Genomic DNA, 24068 nt, shown 5'->3' with positions numbered 1-24068 from the left:
TGTGAAATGGTGATATCTTAAAATTCTGTCATTTCTTCTGCCTTTACTGGCTAGTAGTCTTCTCATAAGAAGAGCTTCCCCTTATCAACTGGAGCTTTTGGTTACCTTAAATTACAGTTTTACTTTAATAATCTCTGATTTGAGGTGTTTAAAATTATTTTGTGTGAGGTTTTAGAAATATTAGATTTTTAAAACTTATTTAATAAATATTGGACCTTTAACTTTGGTCTGAGAATACAGAGATGCAGAAAACATGACCTTGTTCTCACAAGGTTTAAAATCTAGTTGAGAAGAGGGGATTAAGCAGAAAAATGTAAAATATTTCAGGTAATTTGCCTGGCAATGGGTCCGAATAAAGAACCAACATGAGAGGGATTAATGATCAGCTGAAAGCTTCACTAAGGATCTGGGTCTTAAGAGAGGAAATCCGAGGGGATGGAGGGCCTAAGGTCTTTGAATGGATGGTAGGAAAGTGTCTGGCATGTTGGTGATGAGGGGTGGACCAGCTTGTCTGGAGTGAGGCTCTCAGGAAAGCTAAGAAAATTGCTCAATATCACATGGCGAATAAGCAGATCATGTTTTGAAACCAAAGAGAGCCAGACTCCAAAGTCCATGGTCTTTCTTTAGAATGCCTTTCATGATCTATTTCTTGGCTATTCAGCTAAGGATTTAGACATTTTTCCCCTCGGATAAAGATAAGCCATTGATTTCTTAACAAAAGTCTGTTTAAAAAGATAAATTGGTAGTAGTTAGTATGAAAAGTATATTGAAGTAAAGTGTAATGAAAAACATTAGTTTCTTTGGAGCAAGGTTTTGCCCATTTTTGCTTCTACTCCTTTAGACTTAAGACCTAACACTATTAAACTCCTAGAAGAAAACATAGGGGAAAAGCTTCATAACATTGGATTTGGCAGTGATTTCTGGGATATGACACCAAAAGCACAGGTAACAAAGGCAGAAGTAGACAGTTGGGACTATATCAAACTTAAAAACTTCTGTGCTTCAAAGGAAACAATTACCAAAGTCAAAAAGGCAACGTATTAAATTGGAGAAAATATTTGCAGATAATGTATCTGATAAGGGGTTAATATAATATATATATATTATATTATATTAGGTAAACATATTGAAGATTTATATATATGAACTGTTAAAAATGAAGTTGCAAATAATCAAGTATGCAGCTCATCTAGGAGTTCTCACTCTAATTTTAGTAGTTGGTGTCTAAATTTTTGTACTATAATTTTTTTCCCATTGGTTTGGATAACATCCACTTTAGTGGTTAGTCATACTTAGCCATCTTTATTAAAATGAATATGAATGATTTATTATGCATTTATGATGTGTTTGATAAATATAACAGTATTTTAAGTGAATAAAGAAGATTTTATATTAGTTTAAATGATAAAAGTTTTCATTATGTTGACACTTTTAGTTGCCATGAGTGTTATATTTTCTCTATGTATATTTTGTAGTTATTCAAGCAAAGAAAACAGTCTTTTGTTTTCTTAGGTACTGCATAAGCCGACCACAATATAAGACTTCTTGTGGTATCTCATCATTAATTTCTTGTTGGAATTTCTTATATAGCACAATGGGAGCTGGAAAGTAAGTTATGTTAATTTATTGGTATCTTTAAACTCCAAACTCAAGTTATTTGGTGTTGCTTCTTTGATAATGGAAGGTTTTAAATAATAAATTTTCATAAATTGAGAAAAAAACTTATGCTTTTTATTATAAGCTTTTTAGGTAAAGATATATGCATGAATTATTTTTGATAAAATAAAAACTATTAAAATTGTTTGCAAATCGGAGAGACATATTAACATTGAGACAAGTTATATTTGCATATGATTGGAATTATAAAATGACAGGTAATGTTTATTTTTTTAGTCTCGCACCTATTACCCAAGAAGAAGCTTTACACATTTTGGGCTTTCAACCCCCATTCGAAGATATTAGATTTGGCCCATTCACTGGAAATACAACACTTATGAGGTACGAAGCCCTCACTTAGAGGCTATACCTTGTTTCTAGTTCTAGTTTTGCAGACTAACAATGGTGTAGATGTATATTAATGGTAAACCATGTATCCAGCTGCTGGGCACCAGCTTCTAGTAGATATGCCAGACTTGGGCTCTGCTTGAATTTCTTTGGAATTGAAATAGGACCATCTTTGTAATGGAACTGTTGCTGTGAGCAGATCTTCTTGTTATTTTCAGATGGTTTAGACAAATTAATGACCACTTCCATGTAAAAGGATGCTCGTATGTTCTGTATAAACCTCATGGGAAGAATAAAACAGCTGGAGAAACTGGTAGGTAAACATATTGAAGATTTGCACACATGTACATATGTGCACATGCACACACATGCCTATGCTTTAGGGTCCATCTCAAAGATTGGCTATTTTAATTAATGGGACTTTATGTAAACTATAAACACAATCTATAACTTTTATATCTCTATTCAAGAGGGATATAATAGTAATCTGTAGGTCACTTTTCAGTATACAGTTTAATATTTTTAGCTCGTCTTATCTTAGCATATAGAACTTTTTGGCCTTTAAGGCATGTCATATATACTACTTTAACATATTGATTGTATTGTTTGGGTCCATGGTGTGTGTGTGTGTGTGCACATGCTGGTAAAATTCTTCCAAGAAGCAGCATGGAATTTGCAGTTCCTCTTCCTAGAAGGGAATGCAAGGATTTGAGGATATTTGTTGTTAGACATGCATAAAAACCTAAAACAGGAAAATGAATTGCAAAAGTGACAGAGTTCTATTACAGAATAGTCTTGCTTATAACAGAGGGTAATGGGGTTGATTTTAAGAATTGTTTTAATTATATCGTTATTAAATAATTTGCACTATTGAAATAATTTCCACTATTTGACCATTTTTATTTTTTAATTTGACAATCTTTTGACTTTACAAGTCAGGAAATTTTAACATGGTATTAAAGAAAAAAATGTTCTGACACTTGTTCAAATGATAAGGAAGACTTTATTCAAGACTTGTAATTGAGGTATTGCAATAGAGGGGAGAGATTGGGCTCAACTCTTAGTTCAGCAAAGGCGGCTGGGAATTTATAGCCAACTAGCAAAGTGAGGGGTCAATGGATGGAGAATTACTAAGAGGAAGCAACAAGGGCAGGGGCATTTTTGCTAAACTGGTCCAACAGGATTCTTAAAACTGACAGGACAAGTTCTTAGACCCCAAAGGTGGGGATGAAGAACTTAAACAGATAGCAAGGGTGAGGGATTTTGTCTAAACTGACTTAACAGGAATCTTGCTAAAACTGGATTCAGCAAGGATGGACACAGAAGCCCAAGATCGAGGCCTAGTTGAGAAGAGGGCTCAGAGGAAAAGAGCCTTTGTCAACAGATCTCTCTGTTTACTTGATATATGGCTTACCAAGGTCAAGGATTGAATACAGAGTATAATATATTTTTGTTGACCTATACCAGGTATATCAAGTTGGTTACAGGTCAGACAAATTGGAATTTACGTTGGTTGCTACACATACTGATTTTGTGACCTCGAACAAGGCAGTTAGGCACTCACTTCCTGAGCGCAGTATAGACCTTTGTTTTTCCATATTTGTACCCATCCCATAGGGTCACTATGAAGATAAAAGGAGACATGTTTATAATACATTTAGCTCCTTGTTTGACACAGAGTAAGGACTCAATGAATGTTAGCTTTTCTTGTTGCTGACTGAATTCTATGCATTTGCAGGAGTCATGTCCATGTGGAAAGGGCAGCTTTAAATTGTGTGTATTTTTTTGTTTGTTTGTTTCTAGTGAAACTGTCAACACACCTTTCTCAATAATTGATCAGGCAATTAAAAACTAAGAAAGGATATATTTTCCAACAGATGTTAACCTTTTTTTTTTTTTTTTTTTGCATTTGAAGACCAGGATAAACTACATATACTTTTCATCTCCTTGCTCTTGACTGGGAGAGAGGAGTGCTTGCTGCAGTTTCTTTGGCAAGTTTTAATGCTGTATTTTCCTAGTATTATTTGTTTTCATTTTTCCTATTACAATACTTGACTCCTCACTGTTTCTTTTTCTGTGTGTATTTCCCAAAGGATGATTGATCTGCTTTCCCCCTTAGAATTTTCTTGTCTTCCTTTTTAATAATCAGTGGTCCTGCACAAAGCCCAGCTTTATCTCTCAAGCTTTCCTTGCCACTTTAGGAGCCGAATTCTCTTAATTACTGTGGTACTGATTATTTGCTCTGTCATGTGGCATTTGGCATATGCAGCCTTATATTATGTTGCGTATTTTTAATGTGTTCGTCTAGCTCCTTGACCATAGGGACTGCCCTCAGTAGCCCTTTGATTTCATATATGATGCCCTATGACTTCACACAGGTTGTCCTAGAACTTCTGATTGTATTCAGAGGAGGAGTGGTACATGTCTCAGGCGAAAGTGTTTTCTGTTCTCTCTCATGGTGGAAGAGAGCGTTGCACAGATAGGCTTTTCTCATATCTCTGCCATATGCAGTAGTGAAAACTACTTGTCGTTACTTGTTGCTTGAAATAGATCTTATATTGTTATTTTGTTAAGGACTCTTAGCCTTGTTTTTCACAATAGGTTTTAATTTTTGCTTGGGACTGTGCTTCTCTGATTTCATAACTCCCCAGCGATAGCTGATGTGCCATTTCCACTGGACCCTCAGCAAATGTAAGCTGAGCTCACTCATGGAATAAAAACAAAATCCAGGAATTTTGATAAAATTAACAGATTTAACTGTTAATATAAGTTGAAGTATTTTTTCAGAGATGTAATTACAATAAAGTTTGTGCTAGAAGTTGTCAACATTAGGTTCAAACTATTGGTTCACTTATTATTCATTATTATTATTATTATTATTATTATATATTCAGATAACTTCAAACCATTAATTCACTTAGCTACCAATATTTCTGCCTGAAAAATCTATATTCATTTTTTAATCAGCTAACTTGAAAATTATACTAACATTCATATATTTCATTTCTACTCTTCTAGTAGACATTCTAACTCATTATTTTTGCTTAACAGAGAATAGCTACCTCTGCTCTATCCTGACATAACTCATTATATAATCTCACCGTGGCTATTGCTACCAGCTTACTACAGTGCATTGGTGTATCTCAGGTAGACTATGCATTAAGATTTCATTTTTCTTATCTACTGTTTTTCTCCAATTCATATTAGATGCAAGGCCAGATAAATCTCTTTAATGTGCAATGCTAATAGGTCTCTTTCCTTTTTAAGTGCTTAGTGCTAGTTTAAGAATAAGTTCTTTAGCATCATTCAAAGCCAAAATAGATTGGCCTTCCACTGCTGTCCTACATATATCAGTTGTAATTTAAACATGTCAGGGGAATAAGAGCTTTGCAGGATATTATGTGCTGGATTACAGAATCTGGTTCTTGTTTTTAAAGGTGTAAAAATGCATGCTCACAAATTGATCTAGAGTTCTCTATAGTTCTTCTATAGCTGATCAGGCTCTACAGAATAAACTACTACTAAACTCAAAGAATGTTGGAATGTATATACATTAACTTAGAGTGAGGAACTTAATGTCAAAGGCACCAGAATTCTCCTGTTGGCTGCTTAGAACATATATTCCTCTTCATAGTACAGAAGGCCAGCTATTCTAGCAGTTTTTTTCTCCTTTCTTTATAGTATACAGATCAGGGCTGTCCATTTCGTAGCAGCTGCTTTATAACTTAAGTTTCAGATTTTTTAGATATACTCTGGTCTAGAGTGGACATCATTCTGAATTTAGTTTCCATCTGTAACACATTTATATGTCTTCTCCTAAATAGAATTACTTTCTTGATTACTTTTTTGCATGACCATTTTAATGTATTAAATACTATATTTAATGTCTTTTATTTTAGAGGATGATTTTTTATGACCTTGTCCTGAAATTCTGGGGGTGCCCTACGGTAGGCTTCTCTATACTTTCATACCCTGTATTCTAAACTAAACTACTTACTGTTCCCTGATGATACTCCTCCATTCCAGTGATTTCGGGTGATTTTGTTTTCTCCTTATGCTCTCTTTCCTCTGTCTGGATTGTTGAAATCCTGCCACTTCATGAAGTTCCATCTTGGATGCTACCCCTTCTTATTCCTCAGACCTAATATGTGCTTTCTTCTTTGAACTGTATCCCTTTATTGTGGCCCTGTCTTATTTCACCCTATATTAAAGTTACTTGTTTTATCTTTCCTATGAGGACAACTTGATGTACGGTGTATCACTTTGTTTCCTGATATTGTTAGTAGGTGCTCATAAATTGCTTACTGAATTGAGTTAAATGAAATTTCCTCTTAACTCTAAATGTGGTCCCTGGACCAACATCACCATCACCTGGTAACTTGTTAGACATGCAGACCCAGCAGTCTGTTATTTAATAAGCCCCGTGTTCTCAAGTTTTAGAACTGCTGCTGTAGTTTTCTAAAAGCTGCTACCCAACCTCTTTATCAAGAGCTTGGTCTTCTATTGATAGGATTCATTGAATCCTAAATGTATTCCAAGACAGTAAAATAATGACTAATCATATTCATACTAAAGCAGTCAGCTGTTTTGTATTACATTTGACTTAAGAAATGAGGAAAGTATGAAATACTTAAAGATTTCCATTAAAAAGTTACAATAAAAATTTTCATTAAAAAGTTTAGTTATTTGGGACAACTTTATTGGCATTTTCACAAGTTTCAGATTTCCAGAGTTTTTTCTAAACCAATTATGTGTATAGATGTCTTTTGCATTTATCGAGTTTATGAGGAATCTCAATCAATGTATTTGTATTTGCTCGCTGTCCTGGTACCTATCTGCAATCAAGTTCAAATAAAATATTGACTATCTTCAGAATTTTAGTTCTTATAATTCTTCATTTAGAGCTGCCCTCGGGTGTCAGTTTTTAATTTGTTAGGGGAACTCAATCAAAAAACTACAGAAAGATTTATTTATCATTATGAAATAGAGATTTGAGCGGAAAAGATCACTTTGCTGTTGCAGGTATGCTCTGATGGATGGTAGGCCATAACCTAAGAATCTATGAGGAAGGTCTAGAGAAAATCTTGGAGAAAGAGTTTAAGACAGGAATGTTATTGTCTCCGTGGAACTTGCAAATTGTGTGTGTCTGCAGGGGCAGGGTGGGGTCCCACCTCCTTGGCTCTGCTGCAACCATTGATCTGCCGTTCTTAGTGGTCTTCAGCTGTTTCAGTGGCCAGAAAGTCAATCAAAGAAATGAAGATTTGCAAGCTTACATCTACTCTTCCATCAACTATTTTTAGGATTTCTAGTTTTAAAAGGCTATTTGTTAATGAATAATTTAGTTTCTTCCAGGAGATGCAAGTTATCGAAACCTCATTTAATAGCTTTAAGCGTCGAGTGCTGATAAAAACTTGTTCTTATGATAATACTTTTGAAATTACCTCACAGCTAATATAGCAATGGGAAATATACAAGGGGGAGCAATTATAAGAAGATGCCATGGTACTACCAGTCTGCCTCTAGAGATATTCTCATCTTATCACTTGGTTTGTGAAAGCTTTCCTCTAGTCTGTGTCACTTTTGTAGAAAGATTAAATTGTGTGTTAGTTGGGGACAGTTTCTATTTTTGGAACTTTATTATCTGGATTTTATATTTACCCTTATACCTCAGTGGGCTTCACAGCGGGATGTATGCAGTATAGGAGCTGTGCAAGGTGACCACTGTGGGAATAACATTAGAATGTCTATATTTTCATCTAGTTTAAAATTCCTACTTTTTGTATATCTTTTATAAAGGCATATTAGTACAGTAGTATATACACACAGTTTATAAACAAGTGCTTCTAATGAGCATGTTTATTCAGAAATTTCTATCGGCAGATATGTATAGCTATAAAATATGAGTCAGTCCATTGCTGCATGTACTAGGTATTAGGTTTCATACAGTAATTAAATTTCATAGATAAGTATGTGGGTTATTGGAAGGTTTTGGTAAACAAGGCCATATTTCATTTCTTTAGTTTGCTATTTAGTTTATCTAAATTTCAGTCTAAAGGGTAAGGCTAAAAATCGATTAATTTTTTTGTATCGTCAATAGCTTCTTATTTTTCCCCAGCAACATCAGTGTGTTCCGAGTAATGTCTCTTCTGTCTTTCAGTCCTTAACTAGTGTTTTGAGTGAAGCATGGACAGTGCTTTATGGTCCCTCAGTTTTTGTGTTTTTTTTGTAGCTTCAGGGGCCTTGTCGAAGTTAACTTGTGGATTGAAAGATGAATCGCTGGCTTATATCTATCATTGCCAAAATCATTATTTCTGTCCAATTGGCTTTGAAGCAACCCCTGTTAAAGCTAATAAAGCATTCAGGTAAGCATTTCCATATTTTATATGGATACTTCACTATAAAATGTGTTGTAGAAAGCACTTAAGAAATATATAATGCTTAGAAATGGGAAGACTTGGTGCTTTCCTTACATGAAGTAAGATACTTTAACATTTTAGCTTATTCTTTTGCAAAACTGCATTCGGTTAATTGTGCTTTGACATTATCCACTTAGATACTGTTGTTCAGTCATGACAAGAGAAAGTCATTTGAAAAATCACTTCTATGTTTAGTATAAAACAGTTGAGGAGGACTTTGTATGTCTCAGTGTCTCATTCAACATCATACATGGAAAATGTAATACAGAATCTAGTGTCAAGAAGATTGTCCCTACTGAATACATCAAAAAGCATTTTCTTTTTAATGGAATTTATCAGGATTCCCTTTTGTCCTGGCTACAAAAGCCCAGAGCTCATTTTTGTTTCTAATATCAGGAACTATCTTACCCTTACGGTTATATTTTGTTTCTTTGTTTGATCCAGAGTTTCTATTTTATTAGCTATATATGTTTATATACAGGTAAGCTTGTATCTTTTTAGAAGAGACAGCCCATGAATAAGAGAGGGTGACTGAATTTTAATTAATTATTAATTGATTGATTGATCGAGGTAACTGAATTAAAAGTTTTTTTTTTCCTTCTTTAGCAAGTTTTCTTCATAATAGGTTAAGATAATGCCAGGATAGTTGAAAGTAAAGGAAGAAATGTCCTATTTGAGAATGGTGAAAACAAAACCATGAATACTTTTAGAAAAAGTATTGATAGGCTTGGATATCCTCACCTAATTGAGGTTCTGGTTTGTTCACACCTGGGTCAGTGACATTGGTAATTGGGAGAAGAAAGAGGCAGCACTGCTCTCTCAGTGAGGGCTGAGAGAGAGAACATGGCTTGGTCATCTGGGGGATAAGATGGTTCCTTGAGACTAGAGGCCGTGCAGCCTTTGCGTCCCACTCAGGGCACTTGGTGGGGGATGGGAGGGTAAAGGGTGGTAGGAGGAAGGGTATCTGGAGACAGTCAGGAGTGACCTGGGAGAGCTGAGCAGTTGGACGTTGTATTTTCATGAATGTGAAACAAGAAGGAAATGATTTGGTCTTGCAAATCCAGAAACGTTTTATTTATCTCTCTGGACGTGAGGTACATTGTGTTTCTTCTGTGGTTTCATCCTGCAACTGCACCTTACTCCAGACATCTGTCACATGTAAATTGTGAAAAAGTAGGTACTTCTACTTTGTTTTCTGTAGAGTTCTTTGTCTCTGCCTATATCTAAGGGTCACTTGAGATGCTTTTTAAACAGTGCAAATCCTTGTCTATCCTCTACTCTAGACTTATTTGAATTAGAATTTCTAGGGTTAGGTTTAGGAATGGGTTTATTTGTATGTTTAAAAGTTCCACAGGTAAATTGCTGCTTTAGGATTTTATTTTTAGTATGCTTTTTGAAGTTTTTTGAATGCTAGTGAAAGGAGAAGTGTAGTTGAGGAAGTCTCGTAGTATGCTGGTTTATTCAAGCATTTTCATCCCTAGATTTTGTAACAGGGGATCAAGACCTAATTTTAATTATGCTTTCTGTGTAATTGCCTTCAGACATTTGCTCATGCCTAAACTCCAATATCTAGTCTAACATTAACCAATGCAATCTTTGAATAATCTTTAGTATATTTTTTATTAATATATAATTGAAGCAACATTTTCAAGGGAGTGAATGACCTTTATTAAGCTTACTGTGAATGTATTTTATATCTAGCAGGGGTCCTCTCTCACCACAAGAAGTAGAATATTGGATCTTAATTGGAGAATCAAGTAGAAAACATCCTGCTATTCACTGTAAAAGGTATGTTAACGTCACTTTTTTTTCGATTTTTGCTGAAAAGCCTGTTAGAATTTTGGTTAGAACAGAATCCATAGAATCCGTAGTGTAGTTTGGGGAGAATTACATCTAAACAATGTGGAGTCTTCCAAGCTGTTAACATAGATTATATCTCCCCTTAATTAGAGCTTTAATTTCTCTCAGCAATGTTTGGTATTTTTCAATATAGAGTTTTATATGTATTTTGTTAAACTTTACCCTAAGTGTGTGTTATATTTTGTGATGCTATTATAAATTGATTTTTTTTTTCATTTCCTAATTATTTTCTGGTTGTGTACAAAAATACACTTGGTTTCTTTATAAAGGCATTAAATCTTGCATCTTTACCAAATTCACTTGTTAGTTCTAGTAACAGTTTTGCAATCCAGAGCAGTTTGTAATTGTTTCAGATTTTTTACAGAATCAATCATATTTTCTGTAAATAAAGGCATGTTAACTTAAATCTTTGAAATTGTACTTTAGTTAAAAAGGAAATAGGAAATGTTTCTACTTTAGCCTGCAGGATATCATCTAATAGGTTGAAAACATATATGTCATAGGGAGACTAACCATTTTAAAATGGAGAACTTTGGCAATAGTTGGACAAACAGAATTGTCATATAAACAAGGATTTATTAGAGTTTAAGAGGTGGAACAATTCTAAGAGAATTAATTATTGTCATGGTAAGACTGTAGAATATTGCTCATGTGAGTTCCATTACAGTGGTATATTGTACTACAAAGAAAATAATGCTTTATTCTTCCTTCTTAACTGTAGGTGGGCAGATATTGTTACTGATCTAAACACTCAAAATCCAGAATATCTAGATATCCGGCACTTAGAAAGGGGGCTACAGTATCGAAAAACAAAGAAGGTAAGGCGGCCATTGTCTTTGGAGGTCTTTCACAACTGAACAGAATACAGTGTTTTACTCAGTATTCTAGATCGTAAATAACAAACCCAGTTCAATCCATCTTAGACAGAAAGGTGTAAAAACTGGGGTACTGAGGTATCTTTAAAGGGAAAAAGTAAAGAGTGTAGCCTGGATTCATATGGTATTGGTACATGGTAAAAGAATGTTAGCAGAGGCCAAGTAGCTAGTCTGTCTCTTTTGAGAGTTATATGTTGTTCTTATTCTCTTTTTGTCTGATTATTTACTTCCTGAAGATATCATTATCTTTATATCTCTTTCAGATGAATAGTCTAGACTGAGCTTGGCACTGCCTCAGGCCTACTTCCATTGCCTTGGCCCAGTCTGGGTCAAGTGTTCACTCCTGAGCCAGATTAACTGTGAGCCATAGGGCAGAGCCATGTGTACAAAGACTGTTGGGGGCAGTTCTCAGAGAAAGGTAGATTCTGTGATTTGAAAAAGACACTCTTGATATAATCCTACTAACAAATGAGGAATGTATAGGAGAGGGAGAGGAATGACAGTGTTTGGATTAGGCAGATAGAGAGGTTATAGTATGTGTGAGTGGCACATGGGGGAAAGGCGTTTTGGCTCCTATGGGCATTTTTATATTTTTTTAAAGAGAGCTGGTCAGAAAACATGTAGGATAATGTGATCTGATGATGTCTGAAAGGGTAAATACTATATTGAAGTAGGTGAAGTTGTGAGGGGATAAGGGAATTCATAGGAACCCACATAGTAGTGTAATTCATTTCTCATCATTTTCTTCACCAACTTTTTTTCCTTCTCAGGTTGGGGGAAATTTGCATTGTATTATAGCATTTCAGAGACTTAATTGGCAAAGGTTTGGCCTTTGGAACTTTCCCTTTGGAACCATTAGACAAGAATTACAACCTCCAGCACATGGCCAGGGAATTGCCAAATCTGAGAGTGAAGACAACATCTCCAAAAAGCAGCATGGGCGTCTGGGCCGGTCTTTCAGTGCTAGTTTCCATCAGGATTCAGCATGGAAAAAGATGTCCAGCATCCATGAGAGAAGAAACAGTGGCTACCAAGGTTACAGCGATTATGGTGGGAATGATTGACTATGCTGGGTACAGAAAAACTCGTGTTATGCATACAACTGGTCTGTAGAGGACTGCATTAGGACAGTAGAAGATTTCATTAAGTCTACATTAAATAGGAACAGATCTTGTGATATAAAATATAACCTTGTATTTCTCCAGTAAATAAGTTTGTATATGATTATGATGGGTGACTTCAGATATATAAGCAGATAAGCACAGATCATTGTCCTTTTAAATTTAAGAGTATATAAACATTCTGGATAATTTAACAAAATCCATATAAACAAATCAAATACAAATTCACTTAATAGCATCATGATTTGAAATAATTAAGCATGACATTTCTTATGACTTGATGCCCAGACATTTGTTGCAAATAGTTTTAATCCAAGGCTCTTTATGTAAGGTACCATCTACCCTTTTAAAAAAAAATCAGGGCTGTTGATTTCTAGTTTTCTCTCATGGTTAAAAGTCATTTAAAATTATCAGTGAGGCTAGTGATTCTTTTACTTGTAGCAGTATCTTGCCCGACTCATCTATTTCCTGGTTAACTTTCTCAGAATTCTGAGTAAAGAGGCAAAAGAGAAAGACTCAGGAATCTAGTCCTTTCTATTGGTGCAAGTGGGCAACTTAATGCATTGGTTGAGGATATTCTTGATGTTCTTGACTGTATGGTACTATCAAATATTGACCAGAACTTTAGGTCTTGAAAGGCTTCTGTAAGTCTACAATAAACTCTGTTTTAGGGATATAATAAAAGAATAAGTGGCATCTGTAGTTTCTATACCCAAGGTAATCTGTGAAATGAGATCTGATATTTAATTAGTCTCTCAATATGGAGTCATATGTTGACAACAGCACTAAAACTGCATTAGAATGCCACATCACTTAGAAGGCAACTATCCATGTTCCAAACTGAGCTGTTTCCTTTTTTGAACCATACAATTAGTTGTTTAATGTGAATATTAAATAGTTAGAAAGTGTGCATTTCATATATTTGAGCTCCTTTCTAGTTGCTGTCAGTTTTCCTTATGGTGTCAACCTGTGACTTGCAAACAACTGGGATCTATTGTTCTTTCATTTCAGGGGCTGATCCAGAACTCAAATCAGTAACTTGATTATTACAAGGTGCTGAATACGTTGGTAACCATATTGCAATACACCTCAGAGGGTTCAAATTTTTATTTTTAAAATATTTTCATTTTTTTCTCTTTTGAATTTTATATCCATTTATCCACTCAGATGTGTCTAGCCTACAGAAAGGGATATATATACATATATATTATGAAATGGTCATTTTTCTGAAGAGAATATTTTGCTTGAACTGAAAAGGACTGAAAGATTTGTAGGTGGTGATTTTGTTACTTCATACTGGAACTTTTAAGAAGTTTTCATCAAATAAAGTTTTGTTTTCTACTTTTAGTCATGTGAATGTTTTGAATCTTTATTTTAGGAAGGGGGACTATCCTTATAAATTTGTTCAAAGTACATGACAGTTTGTCAATTCTGATTCTGCCTAAGCCATGTATTATAAGAAACCATCTTGTATCTGACTTTTATAATCAATGAAACAATATGCATAGTGACTATAATTTTAAACTTCTATAAGACATTATAATCAGAAATAAAAAATTTAATTCTTATATTAGCTTGAAACAAATGAAGTTGTCAGTTTTGTAGATCAAAGGTTGAATATGAGCAATTTCATTTAGTTTAACTAAATATTTCAGAGAACAGGTAGGTAGGAAAAGCCAAGAGGAAAGGAGACAAGTGCAATATAGGATAAAGAATACAGAGACACCTAGGAGAAAAGAATGAGTTTATACAGACTCCATATTGGCCATAAACACTTTTTATAAAAGTCTTGATATATATGATCACTTGATAAGTTGGCTTACAAGTTTGGCAGGTAAGAGCACACTGAGGTTTAAAGACTTACTTTTCCAGAAACTATAAGCAAATTACTGCATACTTCTTTTTCAATATTAGTAACATATTTTTCTTGGTCAAATCTTCATAAGAGTCTCCATAAAAGCAATGAGGGTTCTGTACTTAATGTATCACCTAGGGCAAATTAAGATTAAGTTTCTGTGCTTATTACCTCATTGGTAAAATGAGGGATAATAGCATCTATTTTATAAATTGTTTTGAAGAATAAGTTAAAACATGCAAAGTGTTTATAACAGTACTTTGTAGATAGGAATTTCTCTTTAAAGTGCTTGCTATTACTTCGAAAGATGTATATTTTACTGTTCAGAAACTTCACAGAGGACCCTTTAAACAGCATCTAAAAGAGCCAATTCCTTGTAAATCAAGTTTACACCCTTAGTTGCTGTTCCTTCAAAACAATATTTTATTTTTAAGAAATACTGCTCTGGTTTTAAAAGCACTTACTCAAATGCCCACATTACGTATTTGTTTTTACCCAGCTCTCAGACAGTAAAAAAATGTGTCTTATAGCTCTTTTCCCCACTACTGTGCCCGTCATTAAGCCAAGCTGACGCAGCAGCTGTAAGTTACCTTCTCTCAGACACGGAGGGGCTCAGACAAGGCACTCTAGGATGCAGCTCATTCTGTATCTCAATTATACACATTGCATTTTCTCCCTCAGTCATTCAACAAATTTGAGTCCAGTTACCTACTAGGTGTTTCATGGTAAACTGCTGATCTTAGAGCAGCCCCAAGATGATGGTGGCACCTCCATTTTTCAGATTCTCATTGGTGAAGAAATTTACTTAGGATCACGGGGGTTGTATTAGTTTGCTGTGGCAACCAAACAAAACACCACAGACTAGATGGCTTAACCAACTGCAACTTATTTTCAGTTCTAGAAGCTAGAAGTTCAAGATCAAGGTTTTGACAGGTTTGGTTTCTCCTGTACCCTTTTCCTTGGCATGCAGATGGCAACCTTCTCGTGTCCTCACATGGGTGAGCCTAATCCAGCCCGGAAACTCTGGATTAGGCTCACCCTAATGGCCTCATTTTTAACAATTAACTTGTAAAAGGCCCTATTAGCTATTTTGAGTTACTGAGGGTTAGGACTTCAACATAAGGATTTTGGATAGGAACATAATTCTGCCGGTTAGCACAGGGGTAATATGCAGCTCACATGGGATCTGGACTGAGGTCTGACTTGTGAGGAAATCCTTTTAGCAGGGTACAAAATGCGCTGGAGAGCTTGACTAGAGGCTGAATTAGTCATTTAGGCAATATTTAAGGAATTCTTGCTAAGTCAGGAATGGGTATAGCAGTCAACAAAAATACTTAGCTTCAATAAGTTTATATTCTGCAGAGAGAGACAAAAATTGAATAGGCAATTATATCAATCTCTATAATACAGCTAAGGGCAATTCCTGGGAATTACTTTACACACAGAGGAAATGCAAACACAGCACTTTGTCTTGATTATCCCTGGCAGACTATTAGTTGTTACTAGGTCAACTAAACATGGCTACTGTGAACCATCTGGGCATAAAAACTAATTTTTGATAGTTTTTGTCATAAAGGATTCATTTAACACAATTTCCTGCTCATTTAAATCAACCTTTTCACCAAGTTTGAATCTAGTTTCAATAGTTCAAATTTGAACCCAATATGCATGACTATCATTTACTGAGTACAAGTACTTTGCCTCTGATCCCAGCCAAGTCTGCAAGATTGGTTTTATGCCCAGCTTACGGATGAAATAGAAGTTCTGAACGAATATTACTTTCAATTCTGAACAAAGGTTAATTTAACAATACTATAAAGTAGTGTGGTGGGAATCTGAATCTTGTAAGGGTTCCAGAGCCACCGCCTTTCCGGAAGCTACTCTGGCAATTAGTATCTCGTCATTTCTGACCCACGAGCTGTGGAATCCTAAACTTTAGTTGCTAAAGAAAACTATATTTCAAGACTTATGGCTTTAAATTGTATTGTTATTTAGTTACTATGTTATCGAACAAGTACTTATTAATCTAAAAACAACAGCAAACCAAACAGCAACCTTTCCGTTGTCGCATCACGCGTAAAGCAATACTTGGTTTTAAGAGTTTTCAGTGGGGATAAGTTGATACCGAAAAATGTGTACAAAACTGTCAGCGGAGGAAGCACGGCGCTAACACGACAAAAACACAAGAACCAAACCGTTCCTCACTTCCGGATGCAACGGCGCAGCGAATATACGTCAGGCGGTGAGGCGGGACTTCCGCTCTGCGCATTGTGTAAGGGGGAAATCCCAGAGGCCCCACTTCCCGTGAGTTTACGCAACTGCTCGAAAAGGTCGGTAGTGTTGAGAAGACGTTTTCTGGTTGTCTGTCTCGCCTGGGCCGTCCTCTCGTCCCGGTCTTCCGTTAAAAGTGCAGACGTTTGGGCCAAAGCGGTGGGCGAGACGTGGACCTGCTCCGCCCTGCTGTCTGCCATTCTCTGGTCCCGTCTTCCGGAGGGCGGTGTCAGCCACTGGGAAGTGCCCTTCCTGTAGGTGCTAGTTTTCCCTGGAAAACCGCTGGTTTATTTTCCATCTTTCCTGAGTTGGAGCGCCTGGCAGACTCCGGGGCGGTGGTGCCGCGCGTGGTAGAATTGGAATAAAAGGTCCGCCGCAACCCCGTTGCTGAGTTGCGCTTTGAAGACACGCCTGCCTCATGGGAGTTCAGGGTCTCTGGAAGCTGCTTGAGTGCTCCGGCAGGCAGGTCAGCCCGGAAACTCTGGAAGGAAAGATCCTTGCCGTGGGTATCCTTAACGCATCGTCTGTATATAGGAAACAGTGATTCGAGTCAGAGTTTTACTCACTCTGGGCTCTCCCTTGGGCTCAGAATGGTGTTGATAGGATGAGGGTCTCACCCAGCGGGTAGCTATAGAATCTTACTGACTTTTACTTCCTCTCAGCTTTGCGATCATAACCACTCTGGATTGAAGTCTTTGTTTTAGAAGTCTCTGCTTTAGAATTCTCTCATCTGGATAGTGGCGGTGATAATAGTATCTACACACAGGGTTGATATGAGGAATAAAGGGATTATTAAAATGAAAGCAGCTTAGAATAGTGTCTGGCACTGTTAATATTGTAAAAGCTTAAAAGTGTTATCCCTGCTGGGAAGTCAGCATGGAGAAAATGAAGTAGGCTTCCTATCCATAGTTTTGCCTGCTGTTCTTAGATTTGCTCTATTTTTGCTCCATATTTGTTAGAGGAAAGATGGTGTGGTCAGGTATTTGACGTTAAAGTGTGTATGTATATAAAATAATTATTATGATTTTTGGAATAGGAAATTTATATAGTAGTACTACACCGAAAAGGTTTCAAAAGGTACGCAGTGAATTATTTTCCTCCCAGCCCCTACGATGGAATTTTAAGGACTGTTCGTTGTATGCAGCATGTTTGGCTGGTTTTGTTTGTCTTTGAAATGAAATGTTTTTCTTCATTATCAAAACGCGAATGCTGTTTCTGAACTTTTGATTTTTTTATTTGTTAAGCATTCTCTTTTGTGTGTGTGTCTGTTTATTCCAGAAGCTAGTGGTACCTTAACCAGTTCTCTAAATGGGAATCTGTAAGTAAAGATGATGATGATTACATTTTTTGCAATGTGAATCTTGAAATACATCTGTAATTAATTTTGGCTTAAAAGTTTTTATGCAAGGTTCCTTGCCTAGGGGAGAAGGAAAGGTTTTATTTGGGAAAGCTTATGTGATATTACTGCCCTCTAGTGGCTCCTCAAATCACTGATTTCTAAAGACTTTCTTAAAACCAACTGTATGTGAATGAAAGCAGTTTTCAGTGTCAGGAGCCTTTTAAACTTCAGCAAAGATTTAGGTCATTTTACGTTGCAGCCCTGGGACAGACATACACATATGGAGAGGGCATGATGTGGAGGGCTGAGATAGCCTGGGTGGGTAGTACAGACTTGAGGAAAGGAGAGGGCCTGAGAGATCCCTGCAGAGATCAACACTTTAACGGTGAGTTAGAAGAGCTGGCAAAGAAATTAAGAGCAGGAAGACTAGCAGATTTGCATATCGCTCTGTCTTATGCACAAATAAAAAATAATTTGTTAAAAAGCATTTTGAGACATTTTAAAATATACTTAAACTCCAAGAAAAAAATGTAAATTACTTGTAATCATAGCAGAGATAACTACTCTTACTATTTTGATGTCTGAACTTCTAGTTTTTTATATTTAACATAATGTGTATGCTAGTTAAAAAATGGAATTATATTTTCCATATTTTTATAACTCGTTTTACTTCCTTTAATAATACTTTGTGATTTACCACTGTAAATGCTTCTGCAGCTTCTATTTTTCAGGGCTCCTTGGTATTCAGCCAATCAGTATATCATAATTTATTTTTTTAAAAAAACTGTTAGAAAACTTACATTTAAAAATATTTTCATTATTATAAACAAACATTCTCGTGAGTAAGTCTTATTGTACACCTATGATGATTCCCTGAGGATAAATGTCTGGAAGTGGAATTCTTAGATAAAATAGAGTACTAGTTTTTAAGTTTTTAAATAAACCATTTTTTTTTTCCAATTAGACTTTTTAAAGGACCCATCTGTCTATGCAAGATTTAAAAATTTCAGTATGTGAATAGTAGTAATAAGGGTTCAAAAAAAGTTAACTAATTATAGGTAGATTCCATCAGGTAAACATTTTTCAGTTTCAAATGAATCGTGATGAGTTCTTAGTTTCAATATTTGGAATGACATCAGTTTTTAGAAATTTGAAATTGGGAGGATGAAGAAATTCCAAAATATTTTTCCTTAATAATTCTTCCAGATATTAGCATTTGGTTAAACCAAGCTCTTAAAGGAGTCCGGGATCGCCATGGAAACTCAATAGAAAATGCTCATCTTCTCACTTTGTTTCATCGGCTCTGCAAACTCTTATTTTTTCGAATTCGTCCTATTTTTGTATTTGATGGGGATGCTCCACTACTGAAGAAACAGACTTTGGTAAGAGTCATCAATTATTTTTCTTTCCACATTCTTAGAAAGAAAACATCAGATAAAATTTTAATTTTCTTTTTAGAATTTTGGAAAATAGCACTACTTTGACATATATTCAGTTTAATTTCTGCTTTAAAAATTATCTTGAACAAATACACACTTTTTCTTTTAAAACATTTTTTCTTTATGAGAGTGTATCATAGGTACAATGATAAAATTTAACTTTTAATAAAACTGCTAAAATTCTTGCAATGGAATTTTCTTTTAGAATATCTTCTTAAGTGTTCTACATTTGTTCTGGTTGTGTTGCTGTTGCTCAGGGCAATGTAGAAAACCTACAAGGAAAATGCCTCCCTGATTTGAGATCAAAGATCCTCCATGATAGTGAGCATTCTTTTAAAGGCATATTGGATTTTGGGAGTGAGCAGTGTTATGTGGTGCAAATGTGACTAAGGGGATTGATTATCAAGGAAGGAAATTGGACAGTATATAAAAGAATGAGAATGAATTTCTTTACTCTAAAAGTAGTTTAAACCGATGTGTGAACAGTGTTGCGAACTTTGGAGTAATTACTCTCCAGATGACAGCACACATTTGAATATATAAACTTTATATGTTTAAAATGTCAGCTCATCACCTTTTACTCATACCAGACACACATTGTCTAAGTAGGTGAGGACAGAGGATAAAAGTAAGGATTTATAAATGCTTGGGGACATTTGTTGCCTAGTCTAGAGTTGTAGTTTTTAATTATTAAGGTATACTTTATATCAGGTAGTCTTTGGAAGGACTAGAAGGAAAAGAGAACTCCAGCCCTTGTTTATCTACTAGTGGCAAGTTGGTACCCTTAAATAGCATCTCCCCAATTCCTCCACCCTATGGTAAAGGTGCCAGCTCTACTGTAGCAGTTACATTACAGTGTGTAAGTGTGTCTGACCAACACATTGTACTCCTTAAATTTACCTAATGTCGTATGTCAATTATATTTCAATTAAAAAAGGAAAAAAATAATGTTTTGGTATTTCCGTTACAGTCAGTCATAACCATGGAGGCTATTCTATTTTTCCCTACTTGGACATTTCTTACAAGATATTCCTATACAATTTAGGATTTCCTATAATGTAACCCTGAATAAAGGACAGAGAGTTACATAATTAATGCATTTTTATAAAAAAAAACTATCAGAAGTTGGTTTTGGTGTAACGGACATTTTAAAGAATAATTTATTTAATATAATAATCCCTTTTGGAAGTATTTACTTAATTATATTTCGTGAAATTTCAGGCTTCTTGAGGACATCAAAGGTCATTTAAAAGAAACTGAAAATAAATTAATAGTTTCCCAAATATATTGTATAATAGCCAGTCCATTAAGTAATAGCTAGATGGAAACTCTGGGTGTCTTTTACATGTGAGAAACCTGAGGATAGCCACTGATATGATAATAAATAGGACATACTAAAACAACCATAGTTTGAGAACTCAGACAAACTAAATTCTATGGGAAAAAGTCACAGAAATGCTTTTAGTATAGTGATATCCTGAAGTAAAGACCTATATCCTTTCTTTTCACAGGCTAAGAGAAGGCATAAAAAAGACCTGGCAACCAATGACTCCAAAAAAACTACAGAGAAGCTTTTGAAAACATTTTTGAAAAGACAGGCTATCAAAACCGCCTTAAGAAGCAAAAGGCAAGAGGGAAATTACATTAATTTTAAAGATTAATTTAAGCATTTAAAAAATTTTTGCTTTGGATTTCTGTGGCTGCCTTTCCCTAATGTTAACTCTCAGCAGAAAATAGAAGGTGAAATAAGACGATTAAGTGGGATGTCCATATGACATAGTAATTCGAAGTTGTGAATATTCCCTGTTCTATGTGAATTAGCTTTGATAATGAGAAAGAAAAGTTGATAGTGTTGCACTGTGTGCAGATTTTACTTCTATAATGCTCCTCTGCTGGCCTACACTTGAGACTGTGGCCAAGGCATAAAAGTAAGGATTCCCCTTAAGGCCATACTTATTTTTCACAGCTGTCTTGGGCAGCCAGGTTAGCAGGGGAGACCCATTGCCCCCTTCTTACCTCAGCAGGGTTTGTGAGGAGTAGTATTAGGGGAGTATTATTGAGTTAAAATACTATTTCCTATAATTTGTTTAAGCTTCTGTGTACTTTTCAGAGATGAAGCACTACCCAGTCTTACTTGTGTTCAAAGAGAAGATGACATCTATTCTTTACCACCTTTACAAGAGGGAGAAAAAAATAGGTAAATGTTTATTTAAAATTATTATCACTGTATTCAAACTGACTTAAACCTTTGTCGTATCTGCATGTTAAGGTTTGTAGGGATCGATGCATCAGAAATATGCATTCTTGACAACATTTGGAATATTTTTCAAAACTAAATTTTAATTTACTAACTCGTTTTCCTGTTTTGGTGGTTTGTGATGGTTTCTTTTTCATTCTGTAGAGCCTGTGCTAGCACCATTGATTTATAATTCATAAAGACATGTATTTTAGTTTTTCTTATACTTTGCTTTTAAGTGCTATCTCTGCCTGTTTTTCAGCCCAGTGTCTTCTCACATCACCATGCTAACATCTTCTTTGCTAAATCCAGTAGATACTTTTCAGTTTTCAGTTTAACACAGTGCCTTCTGAGAATTTCTCTAGCTACTCTTTCTCAGGTTCCTTTGTGGACTTTCCGGCTGGCCGTTAATTGTCAGTGGTATCTGTGGTTGAAGTGCAAGTAGAAGACCAGTTTGATTCTTCTCCACCTACTCCATTCCTTTCTATAGGGGTTCCTGAGAGGCCAGAAAGTTTTGAACTAGCCTAGTTCTCTTTATCTTTGTTGCCGCCACCATATTCTTGTCTATAGGTTACTGTACTATCTTCCAGATTTCTTTCAGTCTCAGTCTTTGATCTTACCCTTTTGTAGGAACCCCTCCCCATGAAGCCTAATCTCTGCTTTGTAGTATAGCATCTATTAAACCCAAATCTGATATTGTTAATTTCCTTACTTAAAACATTTCCTAGCTTCTGTTTTGTTTGTTTGTTTGTTTGTTTTTTAAAGGATGAAACTTCAACTACTTAATCACATGCTTCTCCATGCAATGTAATTGCAGGAGAGTCCAGAAAGCTTTTATGATCCCTCAAATTAGAGTGAGGTGACTCTCTTATCGTACCTTCGGCAACCTAATTTTTCCTTGCAGTGGAAGTTCTTAGATCATACTGTGATTGCTCACTTACATGTGTCCCCACCAGACTGTGAAACCAATGACAATTACATATCTTACCATCTTACCATTGGAACCCCTATAACTAGCAGCACATTGAACTCAAGAAATATTTTTGTAAGTAGTCAGTAAATAATAGATATTGTAAGTGTGTGTTTGACTTTCAGTTCAGAAGAGGAAGATGAAAAAGAATGGCAAGAAAGAATGAATCAAAAACAAGCATTACAGGTATTTAAATATTTGAATTCAGAATTTATTCTATTATTTGATATGAATGGCATGAAAATGAATAATTTTAATGAAATAGTATGAATTTATGAAAGTTGCTGATAAAAATAAAGACATGCCTTTATTGTGTGTGTATGTGTGTGTGTCATATGTATGCATGTGTATATGTATATATAAAATTCACATACCCACATACCTATGTATAGAATTATGCTTATCTAGATATCTAAAATAAACCATTTTTCTTTTATAACCAGCCAACTAATAAATAAATATACATAGTTATACATGCTTGTGTAAAACATAGAAAACATACCACCCGTAAATAACTTCTGGTAACATTTTGGATTATATTGGTCGTCCCCAGCCCCGCCATTTAGTTGAATACCTCTATATAAGTGTTTGGATATTTGTACATGTATCAGATATACATTTATTTCTATATATATCTGTGCATCGTATGCTCCAGTTATCTATTGCTGTGTAACTTAGTGGTATGAAAATGGTCATTTATTATCATCATCTCTCACTTTTCTAGGGGCTGATGAACTTGGCAAGGCATTCCCTCTGAGTGCCCCTCATGTAGATACAGACAGACGGTAGCTGGGACTGGGGTCTCCTCAAAGGCATCCTCTCTAAAGTGCCTGGCGATTGACACTGGCTGTCAGCCAGAACACGTGCCTGTGCCTCTGCCCTCTCACATGAGTTCTTTCACAGTGTTCCAGGAGGAGGCATCTCAAGAGGAAGTGCCAGGCAGAACCTGTGTTTCCTCTTCTAGCCAGCTTTGGAAGTTGTGCATCCTCCCTTCTACCATATTCTTTACAGGCTAATTAAGGCAGCTCCTATTTAATGGGAGGGGAGTTAGACAAGATGAGTGTCAGAGAATCTGTGGACATGTTTTAAAACCACCACCAAACATTTTAATGAATAACATTTTTCAAACTGAGGTTGTACTGTATATAGAAGTTTTTAAAATTTTTTTTGAAGTTTCTCTAAATAGCAGATAATATTCTTTGATTTCCAAGTTGTTTCTTGTATGTTCATATGATTTTGGTACATCTGGCAGAAGACTTTTGAACTAAAACTGCAGGATTCCTCAACTCATGGTGGTTCTACATTATTAATATAGCAAATAATAGCAATATTAGGAAAGAACTTGGATATCGTGTTCAGAAAGACCTGCATTTAAGTGCGGGCTCTGATGTTCCTTAGCTGATCTTAGACAAATTAATTTCTCCAAGGCTTTATTTCCTTTTTTTTTTTTTTTTTAAACAAATAATATCAATGCCTTCCTTACAGGGGAATAGAGAGCATAAGTGGGGAAAAGCATGGGGAGCTCTGACCATATGACTGTCCTGTCATAAGGGCTTGCTGGTTTACACACACATACAACATACATACATACATATAGAAAAACAAATTGTTTTATTTTATTTTATTTACTGATGAAAAGTTTTAAAGTACTTTTGGTAATAAGTTAAAATTTTAAAAAGTTT

At 35.4% G+C, this 24068-nt stretch overlaps 1 protein-coding gene across 6 annotated transcripts in view; it reads left to right on the top strand.

Moving 5' to 3' along the window:
* LOC107499213 (basic immunoglobulin-like variable motif-containing protein) overlaps nucleotides 1-24068 on the top strand; it is a 52398-nt gene that overhangs the window by 10931 nt on the left and 17399 nt on the right. For 4 of the 6 annotated variants that reach the window (XM_016123187.2, XM_036228815.1, XM_016123188.2 and 1 more), the window contains exons 5-11: nucleotides 1513-1608; nucleotides 1894-1998; nucleotides 2223-2317; nucleotides 8234-8366; nucleotides 10122-10208; nucleotides 11002-11098; nucleotides 11926-13623. In XM_016123187.2, coding sequence (XP_015978673.2) covers nucleotides 1513-1608; nucleotides 1894-1998; nucleotides 2223-2317; nucleotides 8234-8366; nucleotides 10122-10208; nucleotides 11002-11098; nucleotides 11926-12219 — 907 coding nt within the window. In that variant the 3' untranslated portion in view covers nucleotides 12220-13623. Of the gene's footprint in view, nucleotides 1-1512; nucleotides 1609-1893; nucleotides 1999-2222; nucleotides 2318-8233; nucleotides 8367-10121; nucleotides 10209-11001; nucleotides 11099-11925; nucleotides 13624-16772; nucleotides 16909-18947; nucleotides 19124-20691; nucleotides 20808-21290; nucleotides 21378-22511; nucleotides 22573-24068 lie in introns of those variants that run through there. The other 2 variants (XM_036228816.1, XM_016123184.2) reach the window with 2 other exon arrangements.

This window comes from Rousettus aegyptiacus, unplaced genomic scaffold (genome assembly GCF_014176215.1).
Source record: "Rousettus aegyptiacus isolate mRouAeg1 unplaced genomic scaffold, mRouAeg1.p scaffold_m13_p_11, whole genome shotgun sequence".
NCBI classification, from domain to species: domain Eukaryota; kingdom Metazoa; phylum Chordata; class Mammalia; order Chiroptera; family Pteropodidae; genus Rousettus; species Rousettus aegyptiacus.
Note: the sequence above shows the minus strand (reverse complement) of the source record. Positions and strands in the feature narration are given on the sequence as shown.